Source organism: Mastigoproctus giganteus, chromosome 1, assembly GCF_048544385.1.
Source record: "Mastigoproctus giganteus isolate SK-2022 chromosome 1, ASM4854438v1, whole genome shotgun sequence".
Classification (NCBI taxonomy): Eukaryota; Metazoa; Arthropoda; class Arachnida; order Uropygi; family Thelyphonidae; genus Mastigoproctus; species Mastigoproctus giganteus.
In genome coordinates this window covers 208,138,261-208,159,729 of record NC_143575.1, presented here as the reverse complement: position 1 = coordinate 208,159,729, position 21,469 = coordinate 208,138,261, and the positions used below count along the sequence as shown (strand labels likewise).

Sequence of the window (21,469 nt, the reverse complement as noted above, 5' to 3'; positions counted from 1 at the left end):
GGAGATTGTAATTTTCCTATTTGATAAGTAGTTTTCGATGCATTTGTATAAATTTAATGGTATATTTGCTTGCCTAAGTCTGTGAAGGATACTTGCCCACCAGAGCCTGTCAAATGCTCCTGCGAAATCTATTGCTATTAGTAGGTAGTATTTGGAGGTAGAAGTTGAGACTGCAGAGATGATCCTTTGCAGTGCGTCTTCTGTGCAACGCCCCGGTCGAAATCCAAACTGGAAGTTGGACTGGAGCCCAGCTTTGGTGTAATGGTCTTGGAGCCGTACTAGGAGTAGTCGTTCAAACAGTTTACTGACCATGGATAAAAGGGCAATGGGTCGGTATGACTCTGGTTGTTGGAGTGGTTTAGACGGATTTTTTATGATCAGTTTTACATTGGCGTTTTTCCATTCTTCTGGGAAAGATCCATGGGACAAGCACTTATTGAAGAGGTCGAGTAGAAACTGGATGTTAATTTGGGCGGTCTTTTTAAGGACTTCGGGTTCAATGAGATCTGGTCCGGGACATTTCCTCTCTTTCATTTTGGTAAGAGCCTGCTGCAGTTCATCTGTGGTAAATTGGTCTTCTACAGCATTGTTGAAGTACATGTTGTTTGCCTGGCATATTTCTTGCTGTTGTACTGTCAGAGGATCAGTATCTGTACCAAAAAGTGTGTCCAGAATATTGACCATAGACTGCTCCCACGATGTAGTCATAGTGCCGTTTAGTGTGAGAGTGGATTGGATAACTTCGCCCCTCGGGAGCTTGTTGGTGGTGATGCGGTACACCACCCCCCAGGGTTCAGTATTGCCAGTCGTTTTGACGAGTCGTTCCCAAGATGATCTTTTACACTGCCTTATAAGGGAGGTGTAGTCGTTTCTGACTCTTCGATATTCTTCACGGAGGGTGTTGACCTCATTTGGGGGCCAAGAGGTACGAGCTCTCTGAAAGGCTTTTCTTTTGGAGTGTACAATTCGGCGAAGGTGCTCCAGCTCTGGGGACCACCATGGGACGGCATTAGGCATTGGTCTTTTCTTTCTAATTGATTGATTGCAGGCCTGGATGATGATTTCTGTTGTGAGCTTTTGATGTTGGTTGTGGTCCAGTGCTGGAAGATCAGAAGAGTTGTGGTTCTGGATCATGGTCTGCAGCGTGGAGCAAAAGATTTCCCAATTGGCCTTGTTAATGGCATAGCGACTAATATTGTAGTGAGGTGGTGGAGTTGGATCAATGGATCTTGTAAGTTGAAATGTAATAGCTCTGTGATCTGAGGTGGTCCAGGCCTCATTGACCTGCCACCCAGAAATTTTGCTGGAAATGGATCGTGTAGCTATGGAGATATCTATTGTGGATTCCCACAGAGTGCTGGAATAGGTAGGCAGGTTATTGGGCTTGTTCAGAACCAGGAAGGGAGAAGTGGCCAGGAAATCTTCAAGAAGCTGCCCATTGTGGCACCCAGAGCGATCAGTGGTCAGGCTGTACCAGGTAGGAGAGCGGCAATTGACATCTGCCCCAAGGATAATCTTGCTGTTGGGAAGTGTAGCAAGGACTGTACGTAGATAATTTATTGTTGGAGTGATATCTTGGCCAGGTCTGCAGTAGAGGGAGATGAGGTAGAAGGCTCCCAACGGGCAAATTACATGGGCACACGCCGCCCATGCAGTGCATAGGGAGGAAATCCTTGTAACCATGATGTTAGGGTTACGGACAGCTATGGCAGCCCAGGGCGTATCTTCATCTGTATGTATGATTTTGAAAGTCAGGGGGTATCCCCTGACTTGCTTTGAATGGGTATATGGCTCCTGTAGAATTAATATGTCAGCATTTTCCTCTTCGGCTCTGATTCTAATCTGGGCACTTACTGCACGGGCTCGCTGGGCGTTTAGTTGGATAAACTTTATGATATTGCTGTTGAATGATTTAGGGCGTGCTGCCATAATCGGTCTTTATTTGTTGGTTCCTCTTAGCTTTTAGATAAACAGGGCACTTACTGTCCCTGAGAGAATGTGCTGCATCGAGCTTTGCTGCTTTGCAGTTTGCACAAACTGCATCTGTAGATCTGTTTGGGCAAGAATTATAGTCATGCCCTTTTTGGGCACAGTGCCCACAGGTAGACACGGTTTGCATGCATGTGTGGGTGGTGTGCCCAAAATGGCAGCATCGGAAGCACTTTGGAACAGGCACGTGCTCCTTGAAGCGGTGACTGCTCCAACCCATAAAGACTCTGTCCTGTAGTTTGAGGATGTTCAATGCCTGTGGAGAAAGCTCCACCACCCAATTGTATAGCTGGGGAGACTTGGAGCTAGTGTGATATTTTGGTTTGATGTGTTCCTTGGCATTACTTATGTCAGTTAATTCTTGGAAGTTTCTGTTGAAGAGTTCATCTGTGATGTTATCTGGAGTGATATCCTTGCCCACATCAAATATACGTATGGATGGGCCTCTCTTTTTAGGGATTTCTGCTGTAAGACCTAGGGTACTGACTGTTGGATTGGTGATGATAGAGTGAGCCTCTTGCTTGGTTGTTGTTTCAATGATTACTCCAACATTTCTTGTTTTTCGGATGGACTTTATTCTTGTGGTTTTAAAGTCCTTGGCCAGTTTCTGGACAACGGTAGTTTTTACTGCTTCGCTACTGTCTATTGTCGAGTTTTCCACTGGCTTTATTATGACCAGATGTGGCGTGCTGAGTAGTGTTTTCTTCTTTGTTGATGGTAGTTTGATGCTTGCGGTTGTATCTGGAGTTGTCCTCAGCGCTTGGGTATAGGATAGGGGGCGCTGTGGCATTTCTTTCCCCCTTCCTTCAAGGTAAGCTTCTAGCTTAGCCTTCGTTCTCTCATGTTCTACATGAAGATTTACCAGAACATGCTCCATTCGGGACCATACTTCTATGATTTCTCCTCTGACAATGGTAGTGATTTGATTGCTCTGTTCTGCCATTATTGCCTCCAGGTTTAGGCGCAGTGAATGAATTTGTTCTGTTATAGATCCATCTAGTGACTGTACGGTGTTAGCATCTGTATTCAGTGATGTAGAGTCTTTGGAGTCGTCATTCTGCTCTGGCAGCATGTTAGCTTCTGTGGCGACCCTCGGGGCAGGTTTGCACTGGCATCGGGCACAAAAGTAACGCTCTTTAGCTACCTTTGTCATTTTAGAAATTAGTGACCGTCCTGAGCAATTTCCGCATAGGGATCGGCTGCAGTCGCCATTGCAGATTATTACGTGTTTTACCTTCTTCAGGCAGGCCTGACAGGTGTGTAAAAAATCTTCTGACGACATATTGCTCATAGAGTGATTTTGGTCAGTTGTAGTGCTGTCTCTCTCTGCGTTGTTTTTTCCAGCACTTGAAATGCCGCTTTTGCATTGGCTGCAGTAGTATCTAGATCGAGGCGTGGAACTTATCTTTGGAATCGCAGAACTTCCAGAACAGCACTCCCCTAGGGTTCTTTTGCAGGGGCCATTACAGATCAAAAAGACTTTAATATTTTTGCCGCAGCAATCACAAGTTTGTTGGCTTGCGCGACCAGGCATGATGATGATTATTAAAAGGAGGGAGAATTTGCAAAGAACAAATGTTTAAGGTAGCACTACAGTTGGGGTGGAAGGCTTCTGCAATTTTTATTATTTTTGTTTATTTATTATTATTTTATTTTATTATTATTATTATTATTATTTATTTATTTTTTTATAATTTATTAGAAAAATTACTGCAAATTCTATTTAGTTTCTCAAGTTCCTTATTTTTAAAGTGTTCAACTGCTAGGCAATAAAAGCACTTCCTACTATGTGAGGAGTGTTTGTGTTCAGTTATATTTAGCGTTAGCACGACTTTCCCTTCTTTAAGTGCCACAGCGGGTAGCCGATGTCCGCTGCAGTGAAACAAAGTATACAGACCACCTGCCGGTTGACCTAATTTAGGTGATCTCTAAAATGCTGGTCAACGTGACCTTGTGCTGGAAAGCATTCCGCTGGCTATATGCTTGGCTGAACAAAATAAGATATGCATTCAAGTTTTTAAATTGAGAATAAAGTTGTTTACCTGTTCATTTAGTGAGTACAACTTGCCTCAGGAAAAAGCACACCAAAAACTGATTCGCTGGATATCAGAAACTCGACAAGATGTTGAGCATAATCCTTTAAACTATTCATTGAACAGGAGCCTGAAAACATGCGACCGCACAGTGTAAAACCTACTCCATACCGTCCCTTCAACTACTAGTATGGTGCCAAAGACAGTACACCTGAGACTGTCTCCCAACAATGTACATAAAAAACACAAACAAGATCCTAACCAGTTGCAAGGGCAGCCAATTAGTGCTAAGTGCTCAACTCCTCTTTTAATACCTTTGCTACCCCAATTTTTTTAGGCCTAGCATAACAGGTGTATTAAAAACACTAAGTGGCAGACAGTTTTCTGAAGAAATCCAGATGCTTGAAACTTATTCAAAAGATGTCAAATGTTGTACCCTGTAGAGTCATCTCCCAATGCTGACCCTGCAAGCAAGCTGCTTTTTTGTGGTTGTTTATTATTAATTAGGATATAGTTGAAAATCACTTTTATTACTGCCACCTGTACAAAATTGCAACATCATTGACACCACAAAATACAATAACATATTTTTTCATTTTTTTCTATGCACTGCATGCTGTTGTTATGGCCATTTATTTGCAAATATTTGCACTTAAAATAAAATAAAATTTGTTTGCACAAAGACTGCTATGCAAATATACTGTGGCATTAAAGGACAGTTACTGGATAAAAGTGGCAGAAGACAGAGAATGGCTATTGATGGACACTGCTCTCCTTGGACTAATATTATTAGTGGAGCCCCTCAGAGTTCAGTGCTGGGTCCATTGTTATTTTCAATATTTATCAATGATATTGATGAAGATATATCAGGCTTAATGTCTAAGTTTGCAGACGATACATAGGTTGGCAGAGTGGTTAATGAAATTCATCAGGGTGAGCTACTGCAACAAGATCTAGGAGAAACTGGATCAATGAGCTGAGAAATGGCAGTTGAAGTTTAACATTGACAAATACAAGGTACTGCACATGGGTAGCAGTAACCCCAGAGTAACTTATCAACTGTATGGTACTACACTCAGTAATGGAGAATGAAAAAGACTTGGGGTAATTGTGTAGTCAGACATGAAATTCTCTTGAGCAATGCAGACATGCTGCATCTGTTCCAGCATATCTACACTCTTACTAAAGTGAGTTGTCCAGACCTGTGTACAGTGCTCAAGATGTGGCCTAACCATGGCCTTATACAAAGGGATAATCACCTCCTTATCCTTGCCAGAAAAGTTTTTGTGTATCATTAATAAAACCTCATGAGTTGTCCTGCATGAGATTGATGAAGGGAACAACAGGGTGCTCTTACCTAGAAAGGCTTCAGTTCTGCAAACTGAAGCATCTTGAGGCCAGGCACCTGCAGGGAGATCTGATTGAGGTGCTCAAAGCCTTGACTGGACTGGGTAAGCTGAATGTCAATGGTATTCTTCCACTTCCCAAGACTACACACATGGGGGGGCAGGACCAGTGAACGGAGTTATATGAAATTTTGTGAAGAACAATGCAATGCAATGAATATTTTTATTAACAGGACCGGCATACAATATGCACACCCTCTATTTCCAGTAATCATTTCAATAATAAATGAATAAAAACACAAAATGGTTTCCAACTTTGAAGTTTAATTAACCGTAGGCCTCACTGTGCACCAGGCAGTGACACATTTTTGCATTCTCATGAATATCTGGTAGTTGGTTGCCACTGGCAACCAGCATATTGGCAACTTGCCAATATACATTTTTTATAGGTGAAACAAATCAAAGTCACTGTAAAGCGCAGTGACTAGATCAGTTAGATATAATCCTCAAAGGAAATACGCAAAAACTGGTTGCTCAGACATTTGATGGTGCAAGTGTAATGAAAGGCAAGAAAGGAGGAGTTCAGGCTAAAATAAAAGAAGTGTACAAAAATGCACATTTTATTCACTGCTATGCACAACTGAATCTGATGATGAGAAATGCAGAAAGTAGTACCCGAGAGTCAAGAATATTCTTTTCGAACCTCATGTCAATAACAACATTTTTCTCGAGATCACCACAGTGTCTCTCTGTTTTCAGAAAGCATATGGACAGCCATGTTACCCGACCTTCCCCTACATGATGGAACTTCAATATATGCACCATGAACAGCGTTTATGAAAATTTTGAATCCTTAAAAAAGCGCATGGAGGAACTACAAGCGGCAGCAAAAGGAGGTAAGATGATTTCTGAAGCAACTGGAATTTTGCACATCTTGAGTAATGAAAAATTTGAGTTCTGGTTAGAACTTTTCCATCACATAATGGTTCACATGGAAGTTATTTATAATCAAATGCAATCTCGAGAAATTGAGGCAGTTAAAATACATGAATATATAGGAAACTTAAGAATGGCATTCTAAAAATCAGGAATTCAATGTACTGTGAAAATGCTTCAAAAACACTCATGATTGAAGCGAAGGAAGTATACGACTATATAAGTGGTGACATAGGAGAGAGATATTCTTTTACAAAGCAATTAATTGCTGCTAAACTGTTTAACAAGGAGAACTTTGTTGTTTTTCGTACAAAAATGCGCACAGAAGAGGAATGAGAGACTACCGAGACATATCCCATGATTGAAAGAGAAAAACTTCTTACGGAATTACAAGTTTTCTATAGCAGGTATGATCTGCACAATTATTGCAAATTAACTGACTTGCTCAAATTTATCTCAGAAAATAATCTAGCTGAAGTTCTTGGTGAACTTAATAAAACTCATAAAAGTTCTTTTGACCATTTCGATGACTACTTCAGAGCCCAAACGCTGCCATTCAATATTAAAAAGAATTAAAACATTTTTAAGGAGCACTATGAATCAGGAAAGGCTAAATGCTCAAGCAATGCGTTCAATAGAGAATAGCTTGGTCAACAGTGCACCAAACTTGAATGAAAAAGTTATTAATCTATTTTCAACAAATAAAAACCGAAGAATGGATTTTGTTTTTAAATAAAAGTTCAAGTCTGTTAATGGTAAATGTCTAGTTAATGTTTTGTAGTATTTTTAACTTGCTTATTATTATTACTGTGTATGTCTTATAACCAAGGCAATTTAATGTAACTTTAAGACGCAGTACCTCCAAACATCAGAGTCACGAGCCACCATTGGAGGGGGCATAAATTGAGGAGGGATGGGTGCAGGATAGATGTGTAGAAGTTTGCCTTCAGCCAGTGGGCAGTTGATTATGAGAAGAGGCTTTTATCTATCGTTCTGGAAACAGATGAATGAATAAATTCAAGGGAAAACTAGACAAATTCTTAGGGAGTATGGATGGATGAACTGGGTTTTTTTTTTTTTTTTTTTTTTGCTAATGCTGTATAAGCTTGCTTTCTTCCCTGCATTATTTGCCATTACTACTACACTGGAATGGGGAAATGAGACCAGTCAAATTTAGATACTCCATTTTAATCCGGTGAACTGACAGTTATATGTTTCTGAACCATTTTGTCAATGATAAAGTGGTTCAGAAAACATAATAAAACTTCTGAGCAAAATCTGCAATTATTGCTATCAAAAAATGAAGACAGATTTTGACCTTACATAGGATAAAGTACTTCAATTACTCATAATTCAGGTCTATGTGATTTGTTTTTAATCTCTTTTATCCTAATATATTTGAATGCCGGAACTTTCAGTAGTGAATCACAAGTGAGTCACAATATTTAATAATCAAACTAATTATAACACAATATCAGTTGAGAAACTAAATTACAAGAAAAACTCTTATCTGAAATATTAAGTAATTGCCAATATGCTAATGTCTACTTAAGATTTCTCTATTTTGCATTTGGAATGCATATATCTCTGAGAAACACATACCGAAGACAACATCCTCCCAGTGATCTTTACTCAGTGACTTAGATCTGCGTGCACTACGCCTCTTGAAAAAGCTACCCCGACTTTCTGAAGCAGCATCTTTCTTTGCCTGGTTATGCTGCTCCTGTGCCCACTGTTCTGCTCTGAATAGGGAAAAAAAAGTCTAATAATAATTTTTTTTTAAGTTATTAATATTTGTGATGTCTGCATTAAGAACAGTTTATTAATAACAATATCAAGATTATCAATCTAATTTAAACATGAAATGAAAAAATTAACTTCATGCTCGTAACTAAGACAATTCCTAGTTTGAATTTCTGATATTAAATGATAGTTTATATTTTTCTTATATTGTCCAGCAAGTCTAATAAGCATCGTATAAAGTACTTAAATGGAGCAGCTGATTCCTGCTCAATATTTCAAAAATTGTTATTATTGAAAAATAAAAATAACAGAATACAAATGACTAGTGTATTTAAGAAAACTACAATTGTCTGCTGGTCCACCACTAAATTTTTGGTAAAGACAAGGATGTTGTTGTAATATAGTCTCAACAACTACATCCTGTAATGATGAGATTAATTTCTTAACAGTAGAGACTTGAGACAGAATTCTAAAAGAGATGGTTAAAGATCTTATTTGTAGTGGGTTTGTTCTAAAAATTCTAGTAAATTGTTGGGGATCAATGTTTGAACTCTCATTTTAAGAAGGTAACTTATAAACAAAGTGTCAGCAAACATGCAAATATTTTATTTATTTTTTCAGCATTTTAAAAATAATAAAGAAAGTACTAAAGGTCAGTGATCTTTGGTGACTTTAATACATAAATTCCACTGGGCCAGATTACTCAAATATTAGTATTATTATTAGCCATATGGTGCAAGGAAGCCTGAGGCTTATGCTGCACCAGCCAAAAAAAAAAAAAAATTCCCAAGTTATCCTGAGAGAGAGAGAGAGAGAGAGAGAGAGAGAGAGAGAGGGGGGGGGGGGGAAGGAATCACCAAGAAAGAGAAGAATGATGATATATCTTGGCAAACTCAGGACACTGGGTTTGCCAAGCCCATACTCACAAGATGTGAGCCCCCTGGGCTTAAAATATAACTGGCTAGATTTTAAATAAATAAGCTTTCATTAATTAGCTCTTAACTGACTTGATTCACAATATGAAACTGATGCATTTTTTAGTAAACTTAGTTTGCTCTTAACTGCATACGTAACTAACAGAAGCAGCCCAGACATATTGGTATCCCTCAGAAAAATTTCCATTTGAATTATATGCTCCACTGGGACCCTGTATGACAGTCTGCTTATTATACATAGTCCCCTCCCTCTGTGTGGTGCTTATTGCACTTACTTTCTCAAGTCACCCAAATACATAAGGAGGTGGTAGTGGTGGTGGTTGTTAATATAGAACACTAGCATTTAAAGGCCACATTGCATTGTGCATATTATGCCAGTATAAGTGTGTGCCCATGAGCCAATGTGCATGCTGAAAAACCTGGAATAACACGAGGAAAAACCCAACTCCCTCCAGCTGAGATCAGCTAACTACAGCCTCAAATGAAGAGATCTTTTAAGAATTCCTCCAGTCTCCAATGTACTTACCCAGACTTCTTCAAACTGAGGTTTTTGCCACCCATGTACAGTAACGTTTCATAGCTCTTCTATGCCTGAAGCTTTTGCTATAATTTACTTCAGCTTTTAATTTAATTAATAAACCTGCTGAGCTGAAGATTCCCAAGAATGGGACAGATACACTTGTAATATGGAATTTAATGTAATTTAATAAATTTCTAAATATATTCATTCAATGTACACAGAATTTCGATTTATCAAAAAGTTTAACTTTCTGGTGATGTGCAAAAAAAATTTAAGTGATAAAACACACTGCAAACAGTTCTCTCAGAAGCCATTTACAACACTTAAAATATATTTTAAATAATCTCAACTCAAAAAATAAAAAAATAAATAGTTACTAACATCTATACTACCATTTCCAAAGTTATCATGCTAACTAACAGTAATGAAGAAATGTCTATTCTAAATATTAAAATGATAATTCTATTAAACACCAATAAAACCTTAATTCATTCATTAATAAATAGTTTATAAACTATTTATCCTTAATTTGCAATTCAGTTCTGCAATAATTTAGTTCTGCAATATTTGCATATCAGAATTTCAAGTTTATACTATTTCACTATACTTCATTATACTATTTCACTATACTATTATACTATTTCATTATCATTTACTTACAATATTTATATAGCATATAAGGCCACTCTGCACTGTGTGTATTTATGTCTGCACAAGTGTGTTCAAGGGTACTATGTGGGCTGCAAAACTCTGATTACTCAGAGAAATAACCTACTCTTCTGCGAGACCTTGGCAAAGAATTCCTCTGATCTCCAACAACAGTTGAACCGAGTACTCTCCAAATGAATGACAAGTACCAAAACCCCCATACCATGATGGAGGACTGGCAACATTTATAAACAAAAAAGTCCAGTTCTGTCTGTACAAGCCAGAGTTTCAGCATGACACTTTTCTGTATTTGGAGCAATAATACCAAAAATCTGAATCAGTCTGAAGTGATTTAACAGGTGAAGAACAAAAATGGAAAATGTTAGATGATTTGGCTAATTTAACACTGTTTGGCATTAAAGTTGGTTTAGCTCTGAGCCTTGTTGAAATAATTTTTCAGACTATAAAATGTTCAAGTACCTGGTTTTATCAACAAATGGATTGGAATGAGATTCAGTTCTTAAAAGTCAGTCTAAGTAAAATTAGTTGAAACTGAACATTTTTTGATTAGGCAAGCGTAAGAACATAAATTTTGATTCTTGATTTTTGGTTTAACCATTTGAGGGACTAATACTTTGTCACAGATTTTTTCTTGAGATCTACATGACCAAATTATCAATACACATAAGAGAAGAGGAAATACAAAAATGTAGTTAAAAATGATTTGGGCTAAGGCCAGCTTTCTAGAGGCCTATTTTCACACTTTAGAGAAAAACAGAACATACCAAACCATGGTACAAATACAGCAAATTCCCTTTGTCTTTTAAGGCTAAACTTGGTAAGATGCAATTCTGCTACTATGTACCAAGCTAACCTAAAAATAAGATGAAATAAACTAAGATAAGGAAGATAAAACAAAGCAACACCCACCTCCAGCAGTGTGAATGCATGACTCCCAGCCCAAGGGGACAAACACCCACACTCACCAAAGGATGTATGCTACTTTTTGTATGTGGATAATAAATAGAAATAACTGAAAACTCACAAGCACTACCTCTTCAGGGGACATCAGTGCTTGTGAACTCTAAAAGGATTGAATTTCAATCATTGACCACATAAATGCATTCAATCAGCAAGTCTAAACCAAATGCAAATATACAAATTAACATTGAACTAAATCATAATACACAAATTTAACATAATTAAAATCAGAATATAAACCAAATGATAGAATATATTTTTTAAAACATAGTAAAGAAACCAAGTGGTGGTTATGAACATTCAAAAGTTAGGACAAAAGAAAACATAAATCAAGGAGTGTAGGGGGCACTAATATCATGGACCGTGTTACGTCTACATTACATCCATATTTAAAATTGCTATACTTTACTATAGGGACCAATGTGGTAATATTACTAAAACTTATGAAAACAGGAAACATTAAACCACATTACAAATACACCATATCATTGCTATCTTTTAAGGCTAACTTGGTAAGATGTGATTCTGCTCCTACATACCAAGATAACCTAAAAATAAAATGTCTCATTAAAGAGGCAGTTTAGATTTCCTAGTTCTTTCTAATTATTATTCATTTACAAAAAGTGGCACTCATCGTTTAGTGGGTGTGGTCATGCATTCCCTTTAGCTGTAAGCCATGCATTTATGCTGCTGGAGGAAGTGTTGCTTTGCTTTTTCATCAATGTCTTATTTTATTTCCATTTTCTTTTTAAGTTAGCTGAGTATACATGAATTTAATTGCACCTTAAAACACAACAGGAATTTGTTGTAACTGTAATGTGATTTTGTCTGCTTCCCCCCCCCAATCAGTCTTAGTAACATTACTATGTCAATCTCAACAGTAAAGTATAGTGAGAATATTTCTTCAGAACTGTCTATTTCAGTTCTGAAGATTAGTATGCTACCACCTAGATGACTGACATCTAGAAATTAACAGCAATTAACTGACTGTATTTTGAATTCAGACAAAGCTTATACAGCATCAGCAATATGGGGAGGGGACTTCACATGTCCATCCCTATAATAATTATTTTTTTCAAACTACCAACTTCCATGATGCCAAATAGAAGATTGTTTTAACAATCAACTACCTCTGGTTGAAAGTGAATTTTTCCACATCCATTTTTGCACCGTCCTTCCTCGATTTAAATTTACACCCCCTTACGTGTTGTCTAAGCAAGAGCAAAGATGCCATTGACATTTCGATTACTCCAGCAGTAATCGAAAACCCCTTTCAAGACAAAATTCATAATATGAACATCCTAGGTGAATTAATATTCTCTAAAGTAGTTTTAGATTTATATTATAAAATGTTTAAAATAACTATGGTTTCTTTCCAAAACAACTGCTTTTGTTACATTGATAAAATTTTGAAAATTAATATATAATAATAAAATAATGATTACCAATGAATATGTAACAATGGGTCTTTTTTTTTTTTTTTAATTAAAAATAAATATATTATGGAAAAAATTACTTATTTCACAAATTTATAATATTTTATATAAATTGTAATCTATATATAATGAAAGAAGTTACAATAATTGTGAAGAATGCATAACATAATATTAATAGTTAAAAAACAAATACAGTAGAACCCCAATAAGAAGTTTTCCAAGGGACTGGAAATTTAGAACTTCTCAGAAGAGAAAATGACCTAAGGTTATGAAATATTAACTACACAAATAACACTGAAAAGATACAAATACATAAGTTAAAGATGATTTTAAGTACTATTTCAGAATTTATAAATATTTTACTCTGCCTATGGGAAAAATTTTTAAACTGAGGATTTCTAATTGCTTAACATTCTGTTCATTAAACTCATTACCAAATTGGAAGGATGAACTCCTTTGGAGTTCATCCTTCCAATTTGGTAATGAGTTTAATGAGTTTAACCCTTCAAATTAGAAAAATATAATACAATCAGTATAATTAATATTTGAAGTGCTAAAATAAAACTGCTAAGGAGGGACAAATAATTAGGGCCAACAGGGTTATTCTTTACTATTAGTATTTTTGCTAATTCTTTAATCTACAGAAATAAAGTATTATAAATTCAGCTTCCAACAGATTTTTGGAAGCTGAATAAAAGATCCAATTACAATAAGACACAGCAACAATCCACTAATTCAGAACTGTTCAAAACCATCAGAACTTAACGGCAAATGCTTCGCGTGATCGACGTTATCCAATTATGGATATCGATGAAAATTTGCAATATGTCACTTCCATTATATCAAAATGTTTAATCAATGAAATGATGTTATGCACAAGTTAGTGCATAACATCATTTCACTTCATAGTAAATCACCAAAGTAGGTTAAATGGCATTGTTTTTGATACATCTCATATTTTGAATGCCTTCACAACAAGTTGCCCTGATAATGCACTACCTCAAATAAGCAACGCTTCATCAGTAGAAAAGACTGTTACTTATTCTTGGCAGATACCACCACCCAGGACTGGGGTAGTGGTATCCACCAAGAATAAGCAACATTAGTCTTCTCTACTGGCTTATTCGAGGTAGTGCAATATCAGGGCAACTGGCGAATACCACCACCACCACTCGGAGTGGTGGTCGCCGAGAATAACTAACATTAGTTATTAGTTAAGCAACTGGCAAAGTTGAGAAGCCTAATTGCTTATTCGAGGTGGTACAATATCAGGCAACTTGTGAGAGCATTCACAATATGAGATGTAATAAAAACGATGCCATTTCCCCTCCTTCAGTGTTTTACTACGAACTAAAATTATCCTATGTGCTAACTTGTTAAATTACCAAAATGTTTAATATTTTTTAAATATAAAAATAAAAATTTCTATATTTAAAAACTGTATTGAGTGGGAAAACGTCATTATAACAATACACTGTATTATTTATCATGAACTTTTTATGCGGGGAAAACTTCTTACATGGGAAAATAATAAATTACAATATATAGAGTTGAAATTGGGAATCAAGAAACCAAACCTAGTACAGGTTTGGTTTTTTTTTAGGAGCATTAGCAACTAAGGCCATATTGCTCCGGGATATGCGGTGGTCATTCCCTGACCTTTCCGCATCCTCCGTATTTGGTGGTGACGGGCTCGAACCCCGGTCCAACCTAGTACAGGGGAAAACTTCTTATGCGGTAATTTCTTATCCTGGTTCTACTGTAAATAATAAATTTAATGATGCATCTGGGCCTGTTTAATTGAACAAAGTGTCACACTATTTGATTCAAATGAAGATAAACAATGTCTTAACTCTAGTTCTGCACAAAATTTATTGCAGTATTTAGATTTTTAAGGCATTATACATTGAAAAGCTCTCTTGCACATATGCAGTGGAAAATGGCAAAAGGATTTTACAAGCTTTTTTGCTAAGTGATGGATATTCTTTTTTTTTTAATTCAAGCCAAAAATTGAAAAGATTTTTACTGTTGAATAATGTTTGCAGCCCAGAATCAGTTAAAATATCAATAAGATTTTCTTTTTTGTCTATAGTTAAATCATCAGCCAATGATGTCTATTCATTGAATAGATTAAAGATCCAATTTAATTTATTTTAAATTTGAAGAAAATATTCCCTTAAGTCACTTCTAAAAATTTGAGCTGATTATTGATATCTTTCTTGACAATTTGGTCCAAAGTTAGTTCATTTTCTGTCAAAAAATGATATATTGTGCTTAGTGGCATAACTAGGGTGAAGCAAGTGGAGTACGTGCCCTGGGTGACAAATTTGGTGGATGCCTTTTTATGGTTAAAAAATGCAAAAATTCCAAAAGAACAGTTTTTAAGGGGCACCATTTTTTTATTTGCCCTGGACGCCATCAACCCTAGTTATGCCACTAATTGTGCTAAAGCACTCGGTACTTCTCAATCGTGTTGTTCCAAAATTTAAATTTCTTTATCATACTTTCAACCTTGTCTTCAAAATTGAAAATGGTTGTATATAGATTAGGTTAATTTATTTTTGAAAAGATATCTGCTAAATATGCTAATCTTTGTAGCATGTATTATCTGTTGTACACCCACTAAGGCAAAAAGGATGACTGGTGAAGAAAACTATTAACTCGTCTCAACTTGAATAAATGAGTAATTACTTTGTCATGGGAAACCACCTAACATCTGAGTGTTAAAACTGTAACATGCTCACTGCCCATTTCTTTTCATAAAGTAGTATATTGTCGGGAGTTAGTTGGCCTTGATTTTATAAAATTAACTATTTTGGCAGCATCATCGAACAAGCTTTTCAATTGTTTTGCCATTTGTCTCAATGCTTAAGCTTGCCTATGTATGCTGCAATGTGTCCATAATATATTTGCATTTTCCTGTAATTTCCTACAGATTTTCCTGTAATTGATTTTGCTCCACCTGTGCAAATCCCACAAAAAAAAAAAAAAAAAAAAAAAAGAACCAATTTATGTTTTTCTTCAAAATGCAAATTTACTGGATTAAAAATATCTTCACCAGTTGTACATTCTATTAAAGGACGACAAAATAGCGTATTTTCCTCCACTTTTAAAATTGCTAGATTAAAAACGTCAGTGGTCTCATCTAACTGCAAAATATAAACTGCCCTTTTTCAAACTCTATGATAACTAATTCAACATCATCAGACATATCATGTATTCAGTGATTAGAAAAGGGTATCATCCTCAACTGTGTCATTAGAAAAATTTATCATCCCCAACTTCATAACTGAATTGTCTCCAAATATAATTGCTTTTGACAATTGCTTTTGCACATGGCAAAATCAATTCTTCTGTAACAGTATGAGCTTCCACAGCCTTTGTAACTTGGTAATTTACTAAATATATAGCTTCAATCACTGTTTTGCATTCTTGATTGTTGAGAGAAATATATGAATAAATATTATTATTTTTTTAATTCTTGTGATTTCCATTTAAAAAAAATCAATAGGCTTATCAACATAGTTTTGATTGTAAACTGACAAAAGAAAAGGTTTCAAGCTGCCATTTGCGAGCATTTCTCCACAAATGACACATTGTGGGCATGGATACTTATCATCTCTAAGAAATAAAACATCAAATTTAATGTGATATTCACTTTTCTTTTTTTTTTTCTTTTTTAATACCAATATCTCAAACACATTTTTATACACTAGTTGAGAATTTTGATCAATTGAATGCATTTTACTAATTTCTTAGTGATCATGAGTTGAATTTGTGGAAAGATTTTTTTGCTTCTCATTAACATGTTTCTCAATATGGTTTCTCCTTATGTTTCCAGTCTTCAACCAATGATCCATTATGGCTATTATAATTTTAAAATATTTATATTATATAAAATTTACTTATATAAAACTTTTATAAATTTATTTATTCTATATTTTGCTGAACTAACTGGCTTACTTCAGATTTCTTACTAAACATTTTATTATTGACATTTAAAAAAGTAGGGAAAACTTGTATTATTGATAAAGTAAGCATTATAAAATTTTTCAGGGCTATGAAATTAGAGTTTCTGCACACAGTGGCATCTATCTCTAAATTTACATAAATTTTGAAATACTGTACATCTGATTCACCATTCACCATTGACATGCATTATGTTATTGTCTTTCATATTGTCTTTGATTAATTGATCATCTGGATTCATGCAGAGTATACGTTTTCAACTAATTTTTTTAATAAAAAATGTTTAAATTGAAGATTACATTGAAGAATTTTTAGTGCAAACCCAGGAACCATCATCACTAACCCACAGGGCTTTGCAAACCACCAAATGGAAACCACTAGCTTACTTGATTTATTCGAAGCCTTAGACAGCTCAATCAGATATCCTTAGAAGTGCCTGGTTCCCGGATACAGCAATTTTCAGAATTGAAATTTTTCTTGGTAAGGGTATCCTTATGTTCCCCTCACTAATCTCATTGCTCTTCTCTGCACCAGTTCCAATAGATCCATATCCTTCCTAAAATGAGGTTGATTCTGTGTATTATGGCCTCAGCTGCCAATGCACCATTAAATGCCAAATCAACCAATCCTAACATGAGGCTTCTGAATGCAATATTCAAGATGTGACCTTATCACTGCCTTATACAGTAAAATAATTACCTTTATCCCTGCTGGAAAAATTCCTGTATATTTGACAAAATCCCATGAGCTATCCTAACAGCTCATCTGCACTGCTCAGAGAAATGCACAATTATCCCAAATCTTTTTTTTTCCCCCTTTATCTACTATCCTGAGTGTGGTACTGCACATTTGGTATGTTACAATGAGATTACTGCTACTCGTATGCTGTAATTTTTTTAATGTATTTAATGTTAAACCTGAACTGCCACTACTCAGCCCCCCTGCCTAATTTTTTAGATCTTGTTGAAGTAGCATACCGTGATTATTGTTATTAACCATCTTATCAACCTTTGCAGCATATACAAACTTAGACATCAAGCTTTGCATGCCTTAACCAGTATCATTAATAAATACTGAAAACAACAATGAATCCTCTTGAACCCCACTAATAACATTAGCCCAAGAAGAGCAGTGCCCACTAATAACCACTCTCTGTCTTCTCCCACTCAACCATCCCTTTATCCATAGCAGCAGCTTGCCCCAAGCCACACTGTTCCAATTGTATAGCAGTCTTTTATGAAACAGCATGAAAAAAGCTCTTCTGAAATCTAAGTACAGCCACTCCCCGAATTACGTAAGGGTTGCGTTCCACGGAACTCTTAGCATAAGTAGAATTTTATGCAAGTTGAAATTTACATGAAGGCTAATGCAGACTCGTAACTATGCACACTGAATTTGATTGAAGCAAAAGAGAAATGTTCGACGGACATGTAAATAGAATTATTTGTTCAATTTTTTTTTATCTCATGTGCAGGAAAAATATCAAAAGTGTACAAAATTAGAAAAGTGTGTGCAATTACAAAAATTTTACTCAAATCAATATTTAGCAATTAACAAACAGTACTTAAGTTTTTAGTATAAATTTTCATTGTCATATTACACCAAAAATTTTATTTTAATGTTGTGGAAACCAGTGCGATGCTTCAACCTATTAAACCACCCGTTGTTTGCCATAAACTTGGCTTGGGGTTCGCCGTACCTATCCTTAATATCTTCATAAATACTTCTTGCTTTTGCTTGAATAGCCATTAGACTCAGGGGCACTCGCTTCTGAATCTGATTTTCCATCCATATTATTAATAGCTTTTCCATCTCTGATATAGTACCATAACACTGTTTTGTGATCACTGTTGATATTAATTAAAGGCACTGATCCTTTAACATATTCTTTTATACGTGCACTGTCCTTTAAAATAATATTCACTGATGAAGCAGCGAGACCTAATTCCCATGCAATAGATAACGAACTTTGTCCTCCTTCTTACTTAATCATTTTCATCTTCATTTCTAAATCAATTTTGTTTCGTTTCCTAGCATTGCTACCACTTGCACTTTCCATTGATCGCTTTCCCTTCATCATTGTAATAAGTAAATTGGAATGAATAGATCCTGAAAATTTATTTATGTTTTTTTATATGATTGAAGATTTCGGTGAAGGGGAAACATATTTCACCATAATAACATAAAAACCCACCATTATCGCAAATGCGATAAGATCAAGTTTACTACACATTTATAATATATTTCACTAACAGAAAAGCCCAATAAACCGGAAAGTGCAAATTGTTTTTATTGTTTTATGGTCGTGACCTCCAGAAATGTGCTTTAGAAAAATGTTACAAAGGTGTTCAAAAACTGATCCTTATAACAGAAGATATGATGAAAATGTAGTGCCTTCCGGCCAGACTGCACAGTCTCTCAGTCAATAGAAATGTTTGTAAACATGTTTTGTTTTGCATCCTTTAGTTAAAAGTGATTTTTCTGTTGTGCTTATTTGACATAAATTTATATAAAACTAGTGCAATTTCCATTATAAAAAATGACCATTTAAAGAGTTTAAATAGCTTAGTTATATAGCAGGGGGGAATAGTATTATTGGGTTCACATTACGTGATATTTTCACAATACCTCCCTTTATTCCTATGTAAAATACATTTCCATATTTTATTTTATTTTTCCCAGTTTGTACGGACTGGCAAAAACTTACATAAAGTCAAATTTAGGAAAGTTGAATATTACGTAAGTTGGGGAGTGCCTGTATATAATGTCAAAAATATAGTTTTCACCCAGTTCCATTATTACAGCATCACAGTATCCAATTACACCGGTCAAAAAAAATCACCCCTTCACAAATCCATGCTGTGATTGCCATATAACAGCATTTCTCTCAAGATAGTACTACATTACTCCTTTAACCAGTAACTCCATCATTTTGTTTTCCTTGGAGAAGAAAAGTCAAGCTAACAGGTATGTAATTACTTATGTAACCCTGTGATTGCCTTTGTGAACTGGGGAGAGATTCACACATCTCCAATCTATAGGGACCGCCCCTGAATTCAAAGATGCTCTTATAATTATGGCCAAAGGTCTACTTACCTCTTTTGCTGCTTCTTTTAATATAATCAGTTAGATCCTACCAGCCTTAGGTGCTTTGTTTATATTTAGCTTCAACAGTTTCTTCACAGTTATTGCAAAATAATTTAGCTCCAAATTATAATCTGGTATATATTTTTGGTATTCCCATCCCTAAAAACGTCTTCGAACGTTTACATATAAGTAAAATATTTCTTTAGATCATCAATAGCTAATGCTATTTGTATCTAGTGGGATAATGTAGTTTATCCCATTCCTTCTAGTGTTGACATACACAAAACATTCTTTGCTATTTTCTGTTTGCATGCTTAGCCAAAAAAATTCTCATAATCTGCCTTACCTTGCCTAATCCCATTAGTGACTTGATTGCAGATTCATTTGTACTATAGGTTTCTGTGCCTCCTGCTAATTTATAATCATCCAATGCATTCTTCTCTGCCATTAGTCTCATGAGTTTGCTTATGGGAGGATTGAAGTGGTGAAACTCATACTTAGTCTCCAGAGCAGTGTCTGGCATCCTTTCCCTCCTCCCCATCTCCTTCAACCTATGCATGGTACTGAGTACTATAGATTTTGATACCTTTTGTGTTTGGTGTTTACATAAAAAAATTTTTAAAAAAGTTGGTATAAAAAGTTTTAGTAGCTTCTATGATTACTTCTCTAAATTTACTGTTTCACATTTACTGAAGGGAATTTAAAAATTGTCTAAAACCACTGTAATCGCCTTTACAAAAGTAAGATTTCTTCCCTTTACCCTTGACATTTGTTATACAGTTGGCCTTTTATTTACGCAAATTTGAGTATCCACTGGTTTGAAATATTTCTAGTAATTTCCTTAGTTTTCCCCAAAAATTCTGGAAAATTCTATTACATATTGCAGCCACCAAAAAAAGTTACTGAACAGTGATACTGGACATTTATTAATAGCTATGCTGCATTTGGGAATACATTCATATACATATGTTCATTCTCTATACAATATTGAGTGCAGTAGTGGCTCTTTACTTAATGGTGAATGTATTTTAAAACTCAGTTTGTGAAGTTGAATACTATGTTTATAATTATCTGTGCAGCATTATCAGGGTTTATTATGTACTTTAATATTGTGCCTTAGAATTTTTTATAAACTTGTTCTTTAAAATAAAAATTAAAGTAGTACCATGTCTGGTTGTAAGAGCAGAAATGATGAAAGGTATTAGAAGAATGGAGGGTGGACAATCACAGCCTACTGTTCGTAAGAAGCTACATATCCCCCTTCACTGTAACAACAATCATTAAAAATGCTGATAAAATTAAAGAGACAAAGAAGGAAAAAACAACTCTTAGATACTCACGTGGTCCTGTGATTGGAAAAATGGAACAGCTACTCTCATTTGTAGGTTGACAAGTTAAATGAAAGAAACATTCCTCTCACACAAATTGTTATTTGTGATAAGGCAAAGAATTTATTTGATGGGATAAAAGAAAAGGAAAGAAGCAATGAAACTTTCATAACAAGTGAAACCTGATTTGCTAATTTCAAGCAGTGAACTCAAATTTACAATATAAAATTAACAGGTGGGGCTGCCAGTGCTGATGAAGCAGCAGCAAGGATATATCCTGAGCACTTCAAGTGACTCATAGAGAAAAGTGAATATCCACTTGATCTTGTATATATAAATAGATCCCCCAATTGTTCTTTTTTCTGGATATTCTTAATGCACACATACACCTCTGATACTCAGATCAGGAGTATTGCTTTCTTTCATTGTCTAACATTCTGGTGTAGAAAACAATCATTGTAAGTCCCAAGTTTTGGTCAACATCTTATTTATTGGCCCACTCTATTTGTCTCTATAGT

At 35.4% G+C, this 21,469-nt stretch overlaps 1 protein-coding gene across 6 annotated transcripts in view; it reads right to left on the bottom strand.

The window, feature by feature from the left end:
- Positions 1–21,469, bottom strand: part of LOC150091482 (tight junction protein ZO-3-like) — a 549,427-nt gene that overhangs the window by 182,122 nt on the left and 345,836 nt on the right. For all 6 annotated transcript variants that reach the window (XM_090375872.1, XM_090375842.1, XM_090375863.1 and 3 more), the window contains exon 15: positions 7,907–8,046. In XM_090375872.1, coding sequence (XP_090231998.1) covers positions 7,907–8,046 — 140 coding nt within the window. The remainder of the gene's footprint in view (positions 1–7,906; positions 8,047–21,469) is intronic.